Raw genomic sequence first — 15,399 nt, forward strand, 5'->3', positions numbered from 1 at the left:
TAATTAATATAACCTCTTTACATTATGTGATAATTAATATAACCTCTTTATATTACGTGATAAAATTGTAAAGAATCAAGAACGAATTGTCGAATTGATGGTTATTCGAAAAAAAAAGAAAAAGAAGAAAAATAGATCTAGTTTCTTAAATTAATCTTCTTAAATTAATCGATTACATTTGAAAATCTATACAATTTCATTATCAATCTGTACAATATTGTACATCAGCATCACATACATAAGAGGAAAATTAGATAAAAATTATATTGTTATGAATATGGATTAATAATTAATAACCTAAAATTATTCCAAGAACAGGAGTCAAGAGTTAAAGGAAATATAATTATCTCGCTGTTAAAAATTAAATATTCTTTATAGGAACATGCGATCCAATATAGTTAGATGAAGATCATACGAAAATGAACATAACAAGATCGAGTATTGAACGAGAAGTACGCCGCATAATTAAGTTTCATTGGTAAAGTGAAAGGCTATTATTTGGTAATAAACTGGGCGTCGTAATGATACGAGAACATAACAGTTTCGCGTTTCTTTTAACGCGTATCCCTGGCAAACGACCATCGATAATGGCGCAAACAAACTCGCTCTGATCCTCTGATCAAGCGATTAATTACAAAAGTCGAAGGGGCACGTCGTCGTTGATCCCAAGATGAATGCCAATCTTTTGTGTCTTTTCCATTGTTCGCGCGTATAAACATCCCTAACAGTCTTCAGTGGAGAATCTTTTCATGCGCTTCCCCGTACGAATCTTCTCCCCCCCATCGTGCATATCGTCTTCCTTCTACGCAAACGATCCGATGAAATCGCAACGGTCGTTTCTCGATGATGGAGAATAGGACTAGGTCAACGGAAACGAGCTAGTGGAGAGTCCAGGTATGGATGGGCAGGTGTCGATGCGATTCGAGGACGAAATAAACACGATTTCAGCTTTGATGAAAGGACTTGGCTTTTGGGGAGGCGAAAGTGGCGAATGTCGTGAAGAATTTACGGATTAAGAGAGAATAGAGATTGTTTGGATTAGAAATATCGAGGGATGAAGGGAATGATGAATAAGTTTTTACAATTTTGAAACTGAAAGATTAAGAGAGAGAAAAAAATGGCACTTTTTCAAGGTAAAAATATTCAATGATGTTTAATAATCGTTTAAGAAGCTCTGAAAATATGATTAATGTATTTTCCAATTTTTCCACAGTATAGAAGAAACGTAGTCTTTGAAAAACGTCCCCAAAGTTTATCCCTGAACGCAAATCGATTCGAAACAACGCTCCTTTTGCCACAAGTTAGGTCTGTTGGAGATTAGAAGAGAGAAAAAATGGCACTTTTCCAAGGTAAAAATATTCAAACGTTTAATAATCGTTTAAGAAGTTCGCTTTGAAAATAGGATTAATATATTTTCCAATTTTTTCATAAAATAGAAGAAACTCTTTTTTCAAGATAAAAATATTCAAAGTTTAAGAAGTTCGCTCTGAAAATAGGATTAATATATTTTCCAATTTTTCCACAGAATAGAAGAAACGTAGTCTTTGAAAAACATTCTCAAAGTTTATCCCTGAACGCAAATTGATTTGAAACAATGCTCCTTTTGTCCCAAATCAGGATTGTTAGAAGAGAAAAAAAAATGGCACTTTTCCAAGGTAAAAATATTCAAAGTTTAAGAAGTTCGCTCTGAAAATATGATTAATATATTTTCCAATTTTTCCACAGAATAGAAGAAACGTAGTCTTTGAAAAATGTTCCCAAAGTTTATCCCTGAACGCAAATCGAAACAACGCTCCTTTTGTCCCAAATCAGGATTGTTAGAAGAAAAAAAAAATGGCACTTTTCCAAGGTAAAAATATTCAAAGTTTAAGAAGTTCGCTCTGAAAATATGATTAATATATTTTCCAATTTTTCCACAGAATAGAAGAAACGTAGTCTTTGAAAAACGTCCCCAAAGTTTATCCCTGAACGCAAATCGATTCGAAACAACGCTCCTTTTGCCCCAAGTTAGATCTGTTGCAATTTATTATTAGAAGAGAGAAAAAATGGCACTTTTTCAAGGTAAAAATATTCAAACGTTTAATAATCGTTTAAGAAATTCGCTCTGAAAATACGATTAATATATTTTTCCACAGAATAGAAGAAAGTCTTTGAAAAATGTTTCCAAAGCAGTCTTTGAAAAATGTTTCCAAAGTTTATCCCTGAACGCAAATCGATTTGAAACAATGCTCCTTCTAACGATTATTAAACGTTTGAATATTTTTACCTTGGAAAAGTGCCATTTTTTCTCTCTTTTAATCTTCAACAAACCTAACTTGTGGCAAAAGGAGCGTTGTTTCGAATTAGGACAAATTGTTAGAAGAGAAAAAAAAATGGCACTTTTCCAAAAATATTCAAAGTTTAAGAAGTTCGCTCTGAAAATATGATTAATATATTTTTCAATTTTTCCACAGAATAGAAGAAACATAGTCTTTGAAAAACGTCCCCAAAGTTTATCCCTGAACGCAAATCAAAACAACGCTTCTTTTGCCCCGAGTCAGGACTGTTGGAAACGACCGTTGCGCTGTCAGCAACGATGACGAAGAAGAAGATCAGGGGAAGACAAGAGGTATACGGAGCCCAGACAGTGATTCAAAAGATGCTCGGTACTTTTGGGGTGTCTTGCAGCTGTTCCTCGCCCTCTACCTCCCCGACTTCGGCTAACGCTCGATCATCTTCTTTCTTATCTGCGAGTCGTGCAGAAGCATGAAATTTCGTCAATCTGAGTGCTCGATCGTTGCGTATACATAGAATCTCGAGCATTTGGAGCAAATGCATCCTTTCGTATCCTCTCGTGCATTCGTGATTCACCACGACCGATCTCGAGGTACTTGTCTAGCTTTTCACAATCTGGAAATATGGCCGAAAGGAATAAACGAAGTGTGAACAATTTGCGAAAAGAGTTATGGTGAGTTGAAGAAAGAGGATATGAATTTTCTTATCGATGTAATAACGTTAAACAATATTTTGTGATTTTGTTGTAATATTCGAATTAAATTTTTATTACGCGTTTTCAGAAATATATTTTTATCGCTTCCGATTCATCTCGGCTCCCTCTAAAGAATCGTGGGATTCCACCCAAAAAACAGCCGATATCTACAATCTTCCCTTGCAAAGGTTACATAAGAGTCGTCGAAGGAAGCGGAAAGGGAGGGAGGAATAAGAACGAAGAAATGGCCGCCGGAACGTCGTGAAGAGATTTGGCAAAGGATTCGACAAAGATTCCCAGAGGATCTGAGGAGGGCGCAAGGAGAACGACAGATTGCTGGCTTCGATCGGGACAGCAATCGTAGTAGTTTGCCAGCCGGTCGACTCGTTTCTTTCACTGCCTTTCGTTTACTCCGCTTCACGACTGACTCCTTTCTGTCGGCGAGCTTTCCACCCTGCAAGACCTTCTGGGCCAACAGAAGGCCTACATCTCCTTACTTCTCCACCCGACTATTTCTTCCTTCTTCACACGCTTCTCTTAAAAATTTTTTTCTCTTATATATATATACATAATATATATTATACATAAATTCTCTTCATTTGATTCTTATGTGATTACAAAAGAAAATCATAATTAAGAGAATATGCATACTTGATCAATAATATTGATTATTACCTCTACAGTTTTGCAATGATATTTTCAATCTGTTTTTATCTTATCAATATTGACAATATTATTGATCATATGCCAGCTTCTTAGAATTCACTTGTAAACCTACTGATAAATATATAAATATGCTCGTTATTTTATTTATAGCATACAAATTCTCTTCAAATAACCAACACGCACAATTGACGATTGACAAATTTCTTTCAACCCTTTCTCGCGTATCGATCACTCCCCTGGAAGGAAGGATGTGAGATAGACGATAGAATTACTAGAAGAAGCAAAAAAAAAAAGGAGAAAAATAGGGATAAAAAAAACTTTAGAAATCTCACGTCATAGAAGAGGAGGAGGGTTGAACAACCCTACGGGATCTTCTTTATTAAGCTCTGGAGACTTATTCTTGGTGCCAGACGGCATGCTGTAAAAAAGGGGGAAGACGTCCTGGCAACCCTTTCCCCAGGAAGACGCCAGTCCTAGTTTATGATCTTTCCACTTTCGTTTTCCTGCTTCTATATCCGTACATAGCACGGGAACGTTTCCAAAGTATACGCGATTCGATCGAACTCTTGGAATTGCTAAATGGATTGAAATCATTGACCTTGGTGGGCGAGGCTCCCCGAAGACAACGCCTTGAAGTCGGCACCGCTTCTATGCACGCGAAATAAAATCAAGTCGTGAATTTTAAATCTATATTTTTGAAAGGTAATATTCATTTTATTTTCTTCTTTTTTAATTTTTATTGAATCAGTTTTTATTTTTTTTTTTTTTAATTTTTTGAATCTTTTTCAATTCTTTCTTATTCTTAATCTCTTTTACTTTTTTTTTATTTTATTTATTACTTCTTATTTATTTTATTATCTTTTTTATAAATATTATCTTATTACTTCTTTTTATCTATTTTATTATATTTATATATAATTTTTTGAATCTTTTTCAATTCTTATTCCTAATCTTTTTTACTTCTTTTTTATCTTTTCCTCCTTTTTCTATCTCTTTCATTTTTTTTTTTTTACAGATGTTGCCCGAGTGATTTAAAAATCACGCAAAACACCTGCGTACTCTTCCGGTTGGATATCGGAAGTGAATTTACGAAATCTATTTGCAGAATATTCACCGGCCAACGTCTAGTCTATTCGAAGTTTTCCACGGGCATCAGTTTTCAGGATACCTGTGGAAAAGGTATTCGTCGTTCTCAATTTGCTTTCAACCACAAATAATTCTTTGTTTCCTTTTTTTCTCTGGTGTGTCAAACTTTCATCAAGCTCGTAACTAAAGCTCCATTCTTCTAAAAAAAAAAAAAAAAAAAAAAAAACAAACACTATACCTACACTACAAATCCCTCAAATCTTCTTGATTAAATTTTGCACCCTAAAAACTATATGAGATATAAAAAAAAAAAAAAAAAAAGAAGATATAAAGGATTTCACGATCCATCGATCTCGATGAAAAAAATTCGACACCCGCTACTCGACGTCCACTACTCTTCGAACACTGACAAGTACATTTCATCCCCCAGCCGCCACTCATCCCGAGCCGCGCCCCAATAATCTCCAGAGATTATTTCCGGGACCACGAGAATAGAGAGAAGGCCGTGTCGCAGAAAAAAAAAAAAAAAAAACCTGTACATACGACTTGGACCAACCCAAAAGATGGCACATGCAGAGAGGAGAAAGAGGGCCTCCTCTCTCGTGGCATCTGTTGCATCGTGGTTCGACACCACCACCATCACTGGCCGCACCACCAGAAGGCACCATCACTACCACCGGCCCTGACGACCACCAGGTGCTATCCACCTTCCGTGTCTTTCCCCATCGTCGTCTTCGAAAAAACCTTCTTCTCCCCTCCCCACGTCCCTCGCCATTATTCCCCGAGATTTCCACCATCTGCGTCTCTGCGATCCACCCTTCGCCCCATCTCTCTCCGACATTCGTGATCCACATTGGTTCATCGTCTTCGTTAGAGAAGGAGAAGAAGAGACCTCTGCCAAACCACCTTCTGCGAGAGGGTAATTGTGACTGGGATGATTTCTTGTGTCCGGGAGGTGGATGGGGTGGAAACGGACTGAAGCTTGATGGATGCTGTCTGAAGAATATGTAATAGGATGGGGAAGAGTCTAAGAGGTTTACTTGACACGGAAGAAGTAATATCTGTGAATTATTTTTCAAATGTGTTTGTTGTATGTATATCATTTCTATGTTCTATCCATTTGTTTTAGATCAGATAAATTGGAAAGATAATATTGGTGATAAAATTTTACAAGTCACAGTGATAAGTTTCCTTGCTTAATAATAGCAAGAGGTAGAGAATCACAGGTAAATTACCAAAGAGGTAAATTTAATTATAATTTGTCATAACTTCTAAATTATGTCATTTATATTCTCTATAAATAAAATAAGCATATTAAAATTAGATTTTAAGAATAAAGAATCCAATTTCTAATATGTATTCTCTATTTCCTAAATTCTTGTTGTCCGTTGATTTTTTATTTCAGCCGTCATAAATGAAGGGAGAGAGGAAGAAACTGAGAGAAATTTTCTTATTCTCAACCGCCGTCGCCGCCAACCGGTTCGTCCATTTCATTCGAGTTTTCAAAGTTTTCTCCGCCGTTAATGGGACTGACTGTTGTATTGCGAAAAGAAAAGGTGACGGAGGGAGCGATGGAAGGAAGGAAGAGGAGAATGGCATGGCACCGTGCATTCTTCGTAGACTGGGTACACAGGTATGTGGCCCATTGTGATTACGTCTCCGCGTGAAACCAAGTATGCAGATTCCCCTTCCTCCGCCGACTTTGCGCTCCAGCACACCTGATGAACGTATTCTTCCAGAGACACGCGATGTTTCGAGGACTCCATCGAGAAATATCGATCCTGCTATGTCCATTGACCTGGGCTAAGTGTTTCGTCGAGGATTGCGTTGCTTAGAAGAATCATGATAACACTCTACTTTATATCTTGATCAAAAAAAAAAAATTTTAAAAAGAAAAGTATGATATACACATTCGTTAACTTAATAATAAATTAATAAAATGCAGTTTACTTCAAACTTTGTCACAAGATAATCCGGTCAATATGTATATTGAGACATTAATCGTTCAATTTAGATTATGTAAAGTAACAACCGGTTACTTTGTTGAGTAATTATTAGTTTGAAAAGTTAGATATCACGTTGGAATGGCTTGAAGGCAGATAATGCCAGAAATAACGACTTGTAGTGATACACTTGAGCGTTACTAAACGGCAACCGCTAAGCGTGACGTGCATACGAATTATTCTATATACCCGTAATTGCGGGCATAGAATCGTTGGAAACGGTTCATCGGTAATGATCATCGTTTTTAACCGTTCACTTCGTCTAGCTTATTTATCCAACGATAACATAATTGTTGCCCGGTTAGTAGATACGTAATTATCTTGCTCTTGGCCCCATCGTGCAATTATTTATTGCGTGATACCTGTCGACCGGAGGAACAGGTTGCCACAGCTTGGGAATTCGTTGTGTAGGCATTCGATTTCCGTGATATTCTCGTTTATTAGATTATTCACAAATTTCATCAATTTATTTCAAAACCTAATATTATCAATCAAATTAAATATTTTTTTATCTTTCTACATCATAAAATTGTATATACAATTTTTTAGAAACTTATTTTTAGAAACTTATCAAAGATTATCATGATTAACATTATCTATTGTAACATAAAAATCGCTGTTCAAAAATATTTCCAATATATTACAATTTTTAATATAGCGTAATTTCAAAATCAAAGCGTCTTAATAATTCGTATTACAATACGTGCTGGATGTATACATTATCATCTTGTGGTAACCGAAAATATATAAGAACAAGCAAACAGTGGAGTTGAGTGGAGGCAATTTCGCATGGCAACAATTGCACCCCTCCGATGTGTAACCCCGTGTTCGCGAAAAAGGCGAGAACGAACGCGAGCATCCTCTTTATAACTGCACCTAAAAAATTTCTGCTTTCACAGCTGCTGGCTCCGCTGCGTGTGCCATTCGAAAGTTGTTTATACTTTCGCGGCGGCGAATGCATGCATTATCACGAGTGGCTGGGAGGAGCACGCGGATGAACGTAGTCCGAAGGGTATATACGCCCGGTTGCGGGACAACTTTCGTAATAGTAGCGTGTAAGTATCGTTCAGTTTGCGCAGGTGATGCAACCGACCCATCCAGGCCAGATATCGTGCAGAAAAGGAACAGATTGTGCCTGTGGTGGCCAGCCAATGCCGCATTCTGCCGCGATTATCGATCCCGCATTGTATTCGTGCCGATCGGATGTTTGACACCGAGCACGATTATTTGTGTAAGGCGATAATAGCTGTTCAGCAATTGCGTGTCACTGTTTCGAGGGAAAAAAATATCTTTAGAGGATAGAGATATTAACCCTCTAATGGCTTTGATATTATTATGATCGTTGACCGATTGATAACGACTTTTTTGAATCGTTCATGATACACGATACTGATCTGAAAATTATTGTGTTTATAAATGTTAATGAAAATTGTAAATCTGGATATTACGATGTATTAATTTTTTTCTAATAAAATATCGTTAAGAGAATACTTGAGAAAAGAAAAATAATTTTATGAGACTGCTACAAGACGATTTATAAAGATTGATCGATAAAATGGAAGGCGAAATCTGTAGAGAAGGAGTTTGCTCAGGCGAAACTCTTCGTGGCTAATTAATCGTGAACGCGAAATACCTTTGTTGCGAATATCGAGAAATCGATTCGGTTGTGCACCGGTCGTACTTTCTACGTTGTTTAGAAGCGATTCACTTTGCCACCACTTTCATTTCCACCGATTAATTTCTTGTCTTATTTATTTATTTTTTTTTTTTGTTTAAAATCGTATATCTTTTAAATAATTATTATATCTTTTAAATAATTTTTGACCCAATTTTTTTATTTCCAATCTTTCAGCTTAAAAAATCAATTCTTTTATTTTATTTTCTTTAAACACATCGTGAAAATCTAACAGATGCGCAATCCAGCGTGGCTAATGAATTTTATGAGCGTTCCATTGTATTTTAGAGAGTCTGGATCTCTCGTCCGCGAAGCTGTTTCCTGTAACCAGTTAAGACTGCACGAAATTAATCAATTACGAACTAAAACAGCTTTTCTGCCACGGTACATCTACCTCTGGTACACTGTTCACTATGCTTCACTTCTCTTCCTTCATGCTCCAATTCGTCCATTCGTTCGTTCGTTCCGTGGATAACAGAAGTTACCGGAATTTAATAGTCCGTTGATTCGAAACGTACAACCATTGGCCACTGTGGAAATATTCCATGTGAAATTACAGCATGCGTGTCCTAATATCGTCATACTAGATACGTGAATATGCAATTCGTTAAATCTAGTGATAATAATTCTAGTAATATTTAAAGTCACTAGGCATCAGTAATGATGAAATAATTTTGGTATAGATAATTTTTTTAATTTTGAAGCAGATTCGTTTTACGATTAAATATTTATAATGATACAATGCACAAAGTTTCATTATACATTCATACATGAAAATATAAAATTACTGAATCGTACCAAAATTTCACCATCACTAGTGACCTCTAAGCAAGTTACCAGTCGTAGTGTTTCGTAAAAAATTTTATCTTTTCTTTTTTTTTCAATAATAATAAAGATTTATAAGATGTTTTTAACAAAATGAAAATTATAGATAAAGAAGAAAGGAAAAGATAAAAGCAATTGATATACAAGTCATATCAGCCGCGATCAATTTATTGCAATCTAATTAATATAACCTAGTAGCACTATTTTTAATTATCGCCGCTTTCGCGATAGAGATCGTTACACTTTCGCTTGTTTTCAAAATTCCGATCAGATTCGATGAACAACCAATTATAAAATTGTTATGAGCAATTGCAAAATATCTTACGAGGAAATAAATGTTTAATAAAGTGAGAATGGTTGAATGTAGAGAAGAAAACAAAATAACACCGTTCACTGCGAAATTTTTACGATATTATATTCCTTACTCGCTTTCCAATCCGATCGTTCGAATTCGATTCGAAAAAATGAATGGTGGAACGAGGCGTCAGCTGTCTATATCTGCAAAAGTTCTATTAGAGGTTCAAAAAGGGTAAAATAAGAGAGGACAGAAAATAGAGAAAGGAGAAAAAAAATAAAGATGGATGGAAGAGAAAAGAAAAGAGGAAAGGAAAAGGTGTGTAGTTCGCGGATTCAAGCTGCACGGACACCAGAAACGTCCCACGGTTTTCGAGGTTCAGCAGGGTTAAAAGGAATTACATTATCGTGAAGCGTTTGGGCGTGGGAGACCTGAACCCTGTTTCTCGAGGATCCGGCTGTGATGCACCCGTTGCACCCGCGACCTACCTTCTGTACTTCCTCTATGGCCTGCGTCGATCCTTTATTTTTTCATCCACTCCCGAAAGGAAGGATCCTGATGCGGTATTGTGAAGACGATTTTTTGGAGGATTAAGTAAGATGACTGTGTGGATATGAATAGTATGTAACGGGATCGAAGGAAATTTCAAACGATAAAGAAGAAATGGATGATTCGTACATTGTTTTGGAAATATAGGTCAATATCTCGAAATTATAAATATGTTTTTAAATTATTGTAAAAATTTTTTTTTTTAATTGTTACAATTTTTAATTTTTAATTTTACAGTTCAGGTAAACACTATGCGTGTATCACGAACGATTAAGAAAAGAGAATTACAAAGTGGATGTATTAACTTTAATTAAACTGTCCATAAGATTAATATCACGTATATTCAGGCTTCAATATTAATAATATAATTGATATAACCAAGAAACAACATCGATATATTAAACTAAATATATTAATACTATTAAAAGATAAATTACACGAAAGATATCGCAAAACTTTTTCCTCATTTATCTTTGATAGAACGTATTAATCTGACATAATCTCTCGGCTCTATATCTTTCCAGGTTCCACTGTTTGGTAGCCATCAGCTTCTAAAGGGAGACAGATGAGGTGGACCACTGGCAGGTAGCCGGTGTATGTGGTGCAGCAGGTGAGCAGTAGGTCAACTCGGCTCACATGTACATTTATATGCGTGTCCGATGCTCGATACAAGAAAGTTCTTTGTCTCGATGAAAATGTATCGTGTGAAATCAGAAAATTCATAAACTGGGATAAAGATTTTTTAAATGAGTTTTTATAAGGAAAAAATCATAGATCAAAAGTCAAGGTCATTCAAGATTATACAAGTTTATACAAGATCAATTCATCGAGAAACATCCTATTGGAGAATTTTTTTCAATATTCATTTTTATCGTCATTCAGCTAAAACTGTCTCCTCTTCAATTATTATACAATATATACAGTAATGCAGATTCACTGTACTTTAAGGTAAAACTATAACATTATCTTTTAATATAATCAGTTATTTCCAAACGATTCCAACTCTTTTGATTTCATCACCCACAAACAAATAATAAATGCATGTATCATCAATTACTCAATGTCTAAACAAAATATGTTTCTTCTAGGCTCTCATCAAAATTCTTGGAAAATTGCAAGAAACTCGATACCAAGCAAAAAGAACTTTATCGACCGTTCGAAATGATTCGAGTTTTCGATGTACAGCCGGTACATACATACTCACACAGAGTTAGGAGTCAGGTAGTAAGGTGGGTAGGTGGTGGGTAGGTAGGTGCATACGCGTAGCGTGGGAAGGTCCGGCAGCTGAGAGCAGAAGGGGCCCCAAAAAGCGGCTGCAGCTTCTTCTTCTTGCCTGTTGCTGCCGCTGCCCTCTGCCTCGGCCCTTCCTCACCCGTGGGACCTGCCCACTTCTTCTTCTTCTTCTGGATATACGACCCCTCGACCGAACCATTCAGATGCCCGTGAACGCGACTTTTCCGCTTTCCTTCTTTGCCTGTATACGACCTCTCTTAATTCTCAGCTGTGCCAGGACCGGTGTCTTATCGAATATCGTGTAAGTATACAAACTGTCGTTCAATGATCGATTTGGAAAGTTTGCAAAGTCAATGCTAAAATGGGAATTTTGAAAAAAAAAAAATTTTTGAAGTTGATTTGATTTTTTTCTTTAAGGATGAAAAGAATTTTAGAATTTTGATAATAATGGATCGTTTGGATTCAATGAAAATTCTTTAAATGTGAAAGTTAATTTTTTAAGGAAGAATAATAATTTTTATAGAAGATAGCAAAGAAAATAGCATAGAATTTTAAAATCCAAAAAAAGGAAATTTAATTTCCCAATAAATCACTAATTAACTTTTCATTTAATCATTTCTTTAATTCGACGCATCATAGAATTAATGAAAATAAATATTTGAAGCGTAAACTCGAATCAAGACGTTGAGAATCTTTTCTTTCAGAGTACGTATAACGTTGAGACATGGGAAGGTAGTTTCCACGGTGATTCCCAATCGCGGATGCAAGACGTCGCGACGACAAGGACAACGATAACCACGACGACATCCTGTCCCTTGAATTGAAAGGACGGAGTATTCGGTGAAGGTCTTATTATTAATTGTTCGAGTTCCTGCTCAAACACTGGAGATTAAATCCGGGAGGAACTAATCCGGCACGTAGTGCCTCTTTATTCCGTCTGTCCCACGTAGAGAGAAGCCTCTCTCACACACACACACACACACACTCGTCTCTATAGATGTTACGTCCAAGGTACGGTAGATATATCGAGCTCTCTGTGAATCGTAAATACACGTATATACACTCTGTCCCTCTATGTGTCTTCGTGAGAATAAATACACTACGAATCTTCGTGAATGAAATTTTAACCCTTGAATCGCGTTCTCTACCTGGAATATCTTCTTTTTTTTTTATTTTTATTCTTCTTCTTTTTCTTTTCTTTTTCTTTTTTTTTTTTTTTTTTTTTTTTTGTTTAAGGAGCTTCAAGTTCATTGTAAAACACCGCGAGAATGTTAATCGAGGGCAATGAAGGATAAGTATAATGAGAATAGGTTAAGAACTATCCTGTGTTCTTAAATATTATTTTAAATATTTAATATATATAGATGTAAATGAAATTGGAATTTTTATTTCATTACATTCTTAAGAAATATTAATTTCTGATTAAAAATATCTCCAAAACAGGATTATTTTAATCGAAATCAAGATAACCTCGAAGATAACCTCAAAATTTACCAAAACAATAATAACCAACATACCAGATGCCAACGTAAAGAAGCGAGAAGATTTTGAGGTTCGTAGGGAATATAATCCAGGCGCCCTGGATCTGAAATCAAGGTACCAATATCAAAATTTCCTATCTTCCACCCTAAACGCCTCCCGGCCGTTCGTGGGCGTGGAATCGGCCACCCATCTGACGATCGATCCCCGCGGGTTCTGCCTACCTAAAACACTCCGTTCCACAGATTGGAGCCTTGGATCGCAGCCTTGGATGCTGTCCACTTAGATAAGGATAGCCCCTGGAGAAGGAAGGAATCGAAACAAGGGGGTTCACCGACAGCAGGCCAGTTATTCGCGCGCCAGAAGGTAGCTCTCGAAAATTTACTTTGGGCCGAAGTTGGAAAGAGGGAGAAGATTGAAAGTGGTTGAAAGGAGACGGAGGAATCGGCGAAGAAAAGGAAAGAGGAGAGATGAGAGTTGGCCGATGGAATCGGCGGCTTCGAGAGCCAGATGCAGGATCCGCAGACGGAACGGAAGGAAGCATTTTTTTATTATATTTGTTGCGGCCCTGAAGCTAGTGTAAAACAAGAGATACAAGGAGTTTTTACGAACGTGAGAAGGTCGTTTCTGTGGGTGCACATCATTGATCAAAAATTGAAAATCGCTAATTGTAGATCCCGTAGAGTGTAAGAATTTTGTAGAAAAAAGAATTGTAAAAGGATACAATCTCTAAAAAAAAAAATCTCTTTTTCTTCGAATGAAATATTTCTTCGACAACTAGTGACATCTAGAATAGAGAGAGGAAGTCTCAAATCTATCTTCCAAATTGCATTTCTAAAATTGAAATTTATATTTTGCGGGATGCTATTTGGAAACCTTGTTCTTTAATCCAAAAAATTAGACAAATGCAAATAGGAAAAGAAAATAATATTTTTGATCAATAATGTACGCGTACGAGTTGAGAACAAGAGGGAGGCTGATGACACTTTTCCGCATTCGAGTTCAGAATCGCGGCTTGCTGCGCTATAATCTCTGTACGTAAACAGGGTTGTATTTTAAAACTGGATTTTTATTCTGGTTTTCGAGTTCCACGCGTCGTTTCCTTGAGAGCAAGAGCCGGAACAGGACAGGAAAGGAGAGAGAATTTTTGCATGGTCGGCTATACTGTTTCGAACGTTCCAACGAACCGGATGTTATGAATGCTCATGCTCTTTTTACTCTCTCGTGCTTTCATTCAAACTGATGCTTTTCAATGGCCCTGTTCTCTCTTGTCACCGTCACTTGTTCGTGTGATGTTTCTCGGCAAGAGATGGAATTGTTTCGAGAACGACTATTTTTTAAAAAAGCAAATTATAATAGAAGAATTTTATATATATATATATATATATATTTAATACATTTGTTCAAAAAAATATTATTATTATTCTCAATTTGCAATTCCGGAAGAAATTTAAACAACATTTAAACGAAGACTCGTATTTCAAATTATATCTTGTAACAGAGAAATAGTAAAAATTAAGATAACATATCTGCTCGAGCTTGCACAAATAGGCCATAAATAACCACGCTAAATTTTCTCCTTACATAATGTTATCCAGAAACTTCAGGTAAAAAGATAAAGCAGAAAAATACGTCCATAAAGAAACCAAAAAAAAAAAAAGGGGAACGGAAAGGCGTCATTTTCGTATATCTCGTAGCCCGCTTAATTCGCATAATCGCTTGCAATTCGGAAAATAACGTGAATAAATATATTACAGAAGGCTGGAAGTGGAAAAGAAGAGGAAAGAAAGTATTTCGAGAACACGATGGCGAGAACGAGGAAGGATCGAAGATGGAGGAACGATAGACGAAGAAAATATTATGGTGGGAATGGAAGAAGGGAGAGGAAGAACGAGGGGATAGAGTGGGCGGAAGTGGCCCGTACAGGGAGGCTGCAACCACCTTGGCTTCCGCCACATTGAGGGCCACCGATACAACACACAACCACCTTGTGTTTTTCATCCTTCTCCCAGTGGTCCCTCACACGTGTTGCTTACCATCCTCTCAAAGAAACGTGTATTCCATTCCGCTTCTGCGAAACAGGGGCCTAAAATAAGTGGTCCTCTCGTCCATCGCGATCCCATTTCCTTCCTTGTTTTTCTTCCCTCCGCACGCCTCGCCAATTCCTCTTTCACTTCCTCTTCAAACGCTTCTTCCGCCTTCCGCTCCTTCCTCTGCTCTTCTCGTTCCTTTCTTTCTATGAAAAAAAAAAAAAAATAATGCTTGCATTATTACATTATTTGTTGAATCTCTAAATGTTCTTCTTGCTTCTCTATTCTTGGAGAATTTTCTTGCCATGATAATAAATAATCATATCATCAGTGAATTATTTCACTGTTTCTCTTTAATGGATTGGATTAATCTTGAGCTTGTCTCTCTTGAAAAATTTTATAATTCAGTATATTGTTATTTTGGAATATGTATAGATGATGAATAAGTACAGATGATTGTTCTTTTGAAGCTTGGAAACGAAGAGATTCTTTGTATTTTTGCCTATCTTTTTATTATTTTTCTTGATCTTTTGTGTACCTTTTCTTTTTCTTCTTCCTCTTCTTTCTGTTCCTCCCTGATGGTAAAGGGG

The 15,399-nt window shown here is 36.5% G+C and overlaps 1 protein-coding gene and 3 long non-coding RNA genes across 4 annotated transcripts; all 4 read left to right on the forward strand.

The window, feature by feature from the left end:
* Positions 1-413: 413 nt before the first annotated feature.
* LOC122718065 lies at positions 414-1,655 on the forward strand. Its single transcript, XR_006347311.1, has 3 exons — positions 414-1,133; positions 1,214-1,349; positions 1,526-1,655. It is a non-coding gene; the product is annotated as an uncharacterized LOC122718065 (long non-coding RNA).
* An 823-nt stretch (positions 1,656-2,478) lies between these two features.
* Positions 2,479-5,761, forward strand: LOC122718064. The gene is made up of 4 exons (XR_006347310.1): positions 2,479-2,947; positions 3,057-4,336; positions 4,650-4,813; positions 5,151-5,761. It is a non-coding gene; the product is annotated as an uncharacterized LOC122718064 (long non-coding RNA).
* Positions 5,762-5,860: 99 nt separating this feature from the next.
* Positions 5,861-6,541, forward strand: LOC122718066. The gene is made up of 3 exons (XR_006347312.1): positions 5,861-5,962; positions 6,126-6,353; positions 6,460-6,541. It is a non-coding gene; the product is annotated as an uncharacterized LOC122718066 (long non-coding RNA).
* A 6,500-nt stretch (positions 6,542-13,041) lies between these two features.
* LOC122718078 lies at positions 13,042-14,967 on the forward strand. The gene is made up of 2 exons (XM_043942768.1): positions 13,042-13,391; positions 14,537-14,967. The coding sequence occupies exons 1-2, from the start codon at positions 13,290-13,292 to the stop codon at positions 14,738-14,740; spliced, it is 306 nt and encodes a 101-aa protein (XP_043798703.1). The 5' UTR covers positions 13,042-13,289; the 3' UTR covers positions 14,741-14,967.
* The last annotated feature ends 432 nt before the right edge of the window (positions 14,968-15,399 follow it).

The sequence above is a fragment of the Apis laboriosa genome, unplaced genomic scaffold, assembly GCF_014066325.1.
Source record: "Apis laboriosa isolate Shangri-la unplaced genomic scaffold, ASM1406632v1 scaffold5_cov152, whole genome shotgun sequence".
Taxonomy (NCBI): domain Eukaryota; kingdom Metazoa; phylum Arthropoda; class Insecta; order Hymenoptera; family Apidae; genus Apis; species Apis laboriosa.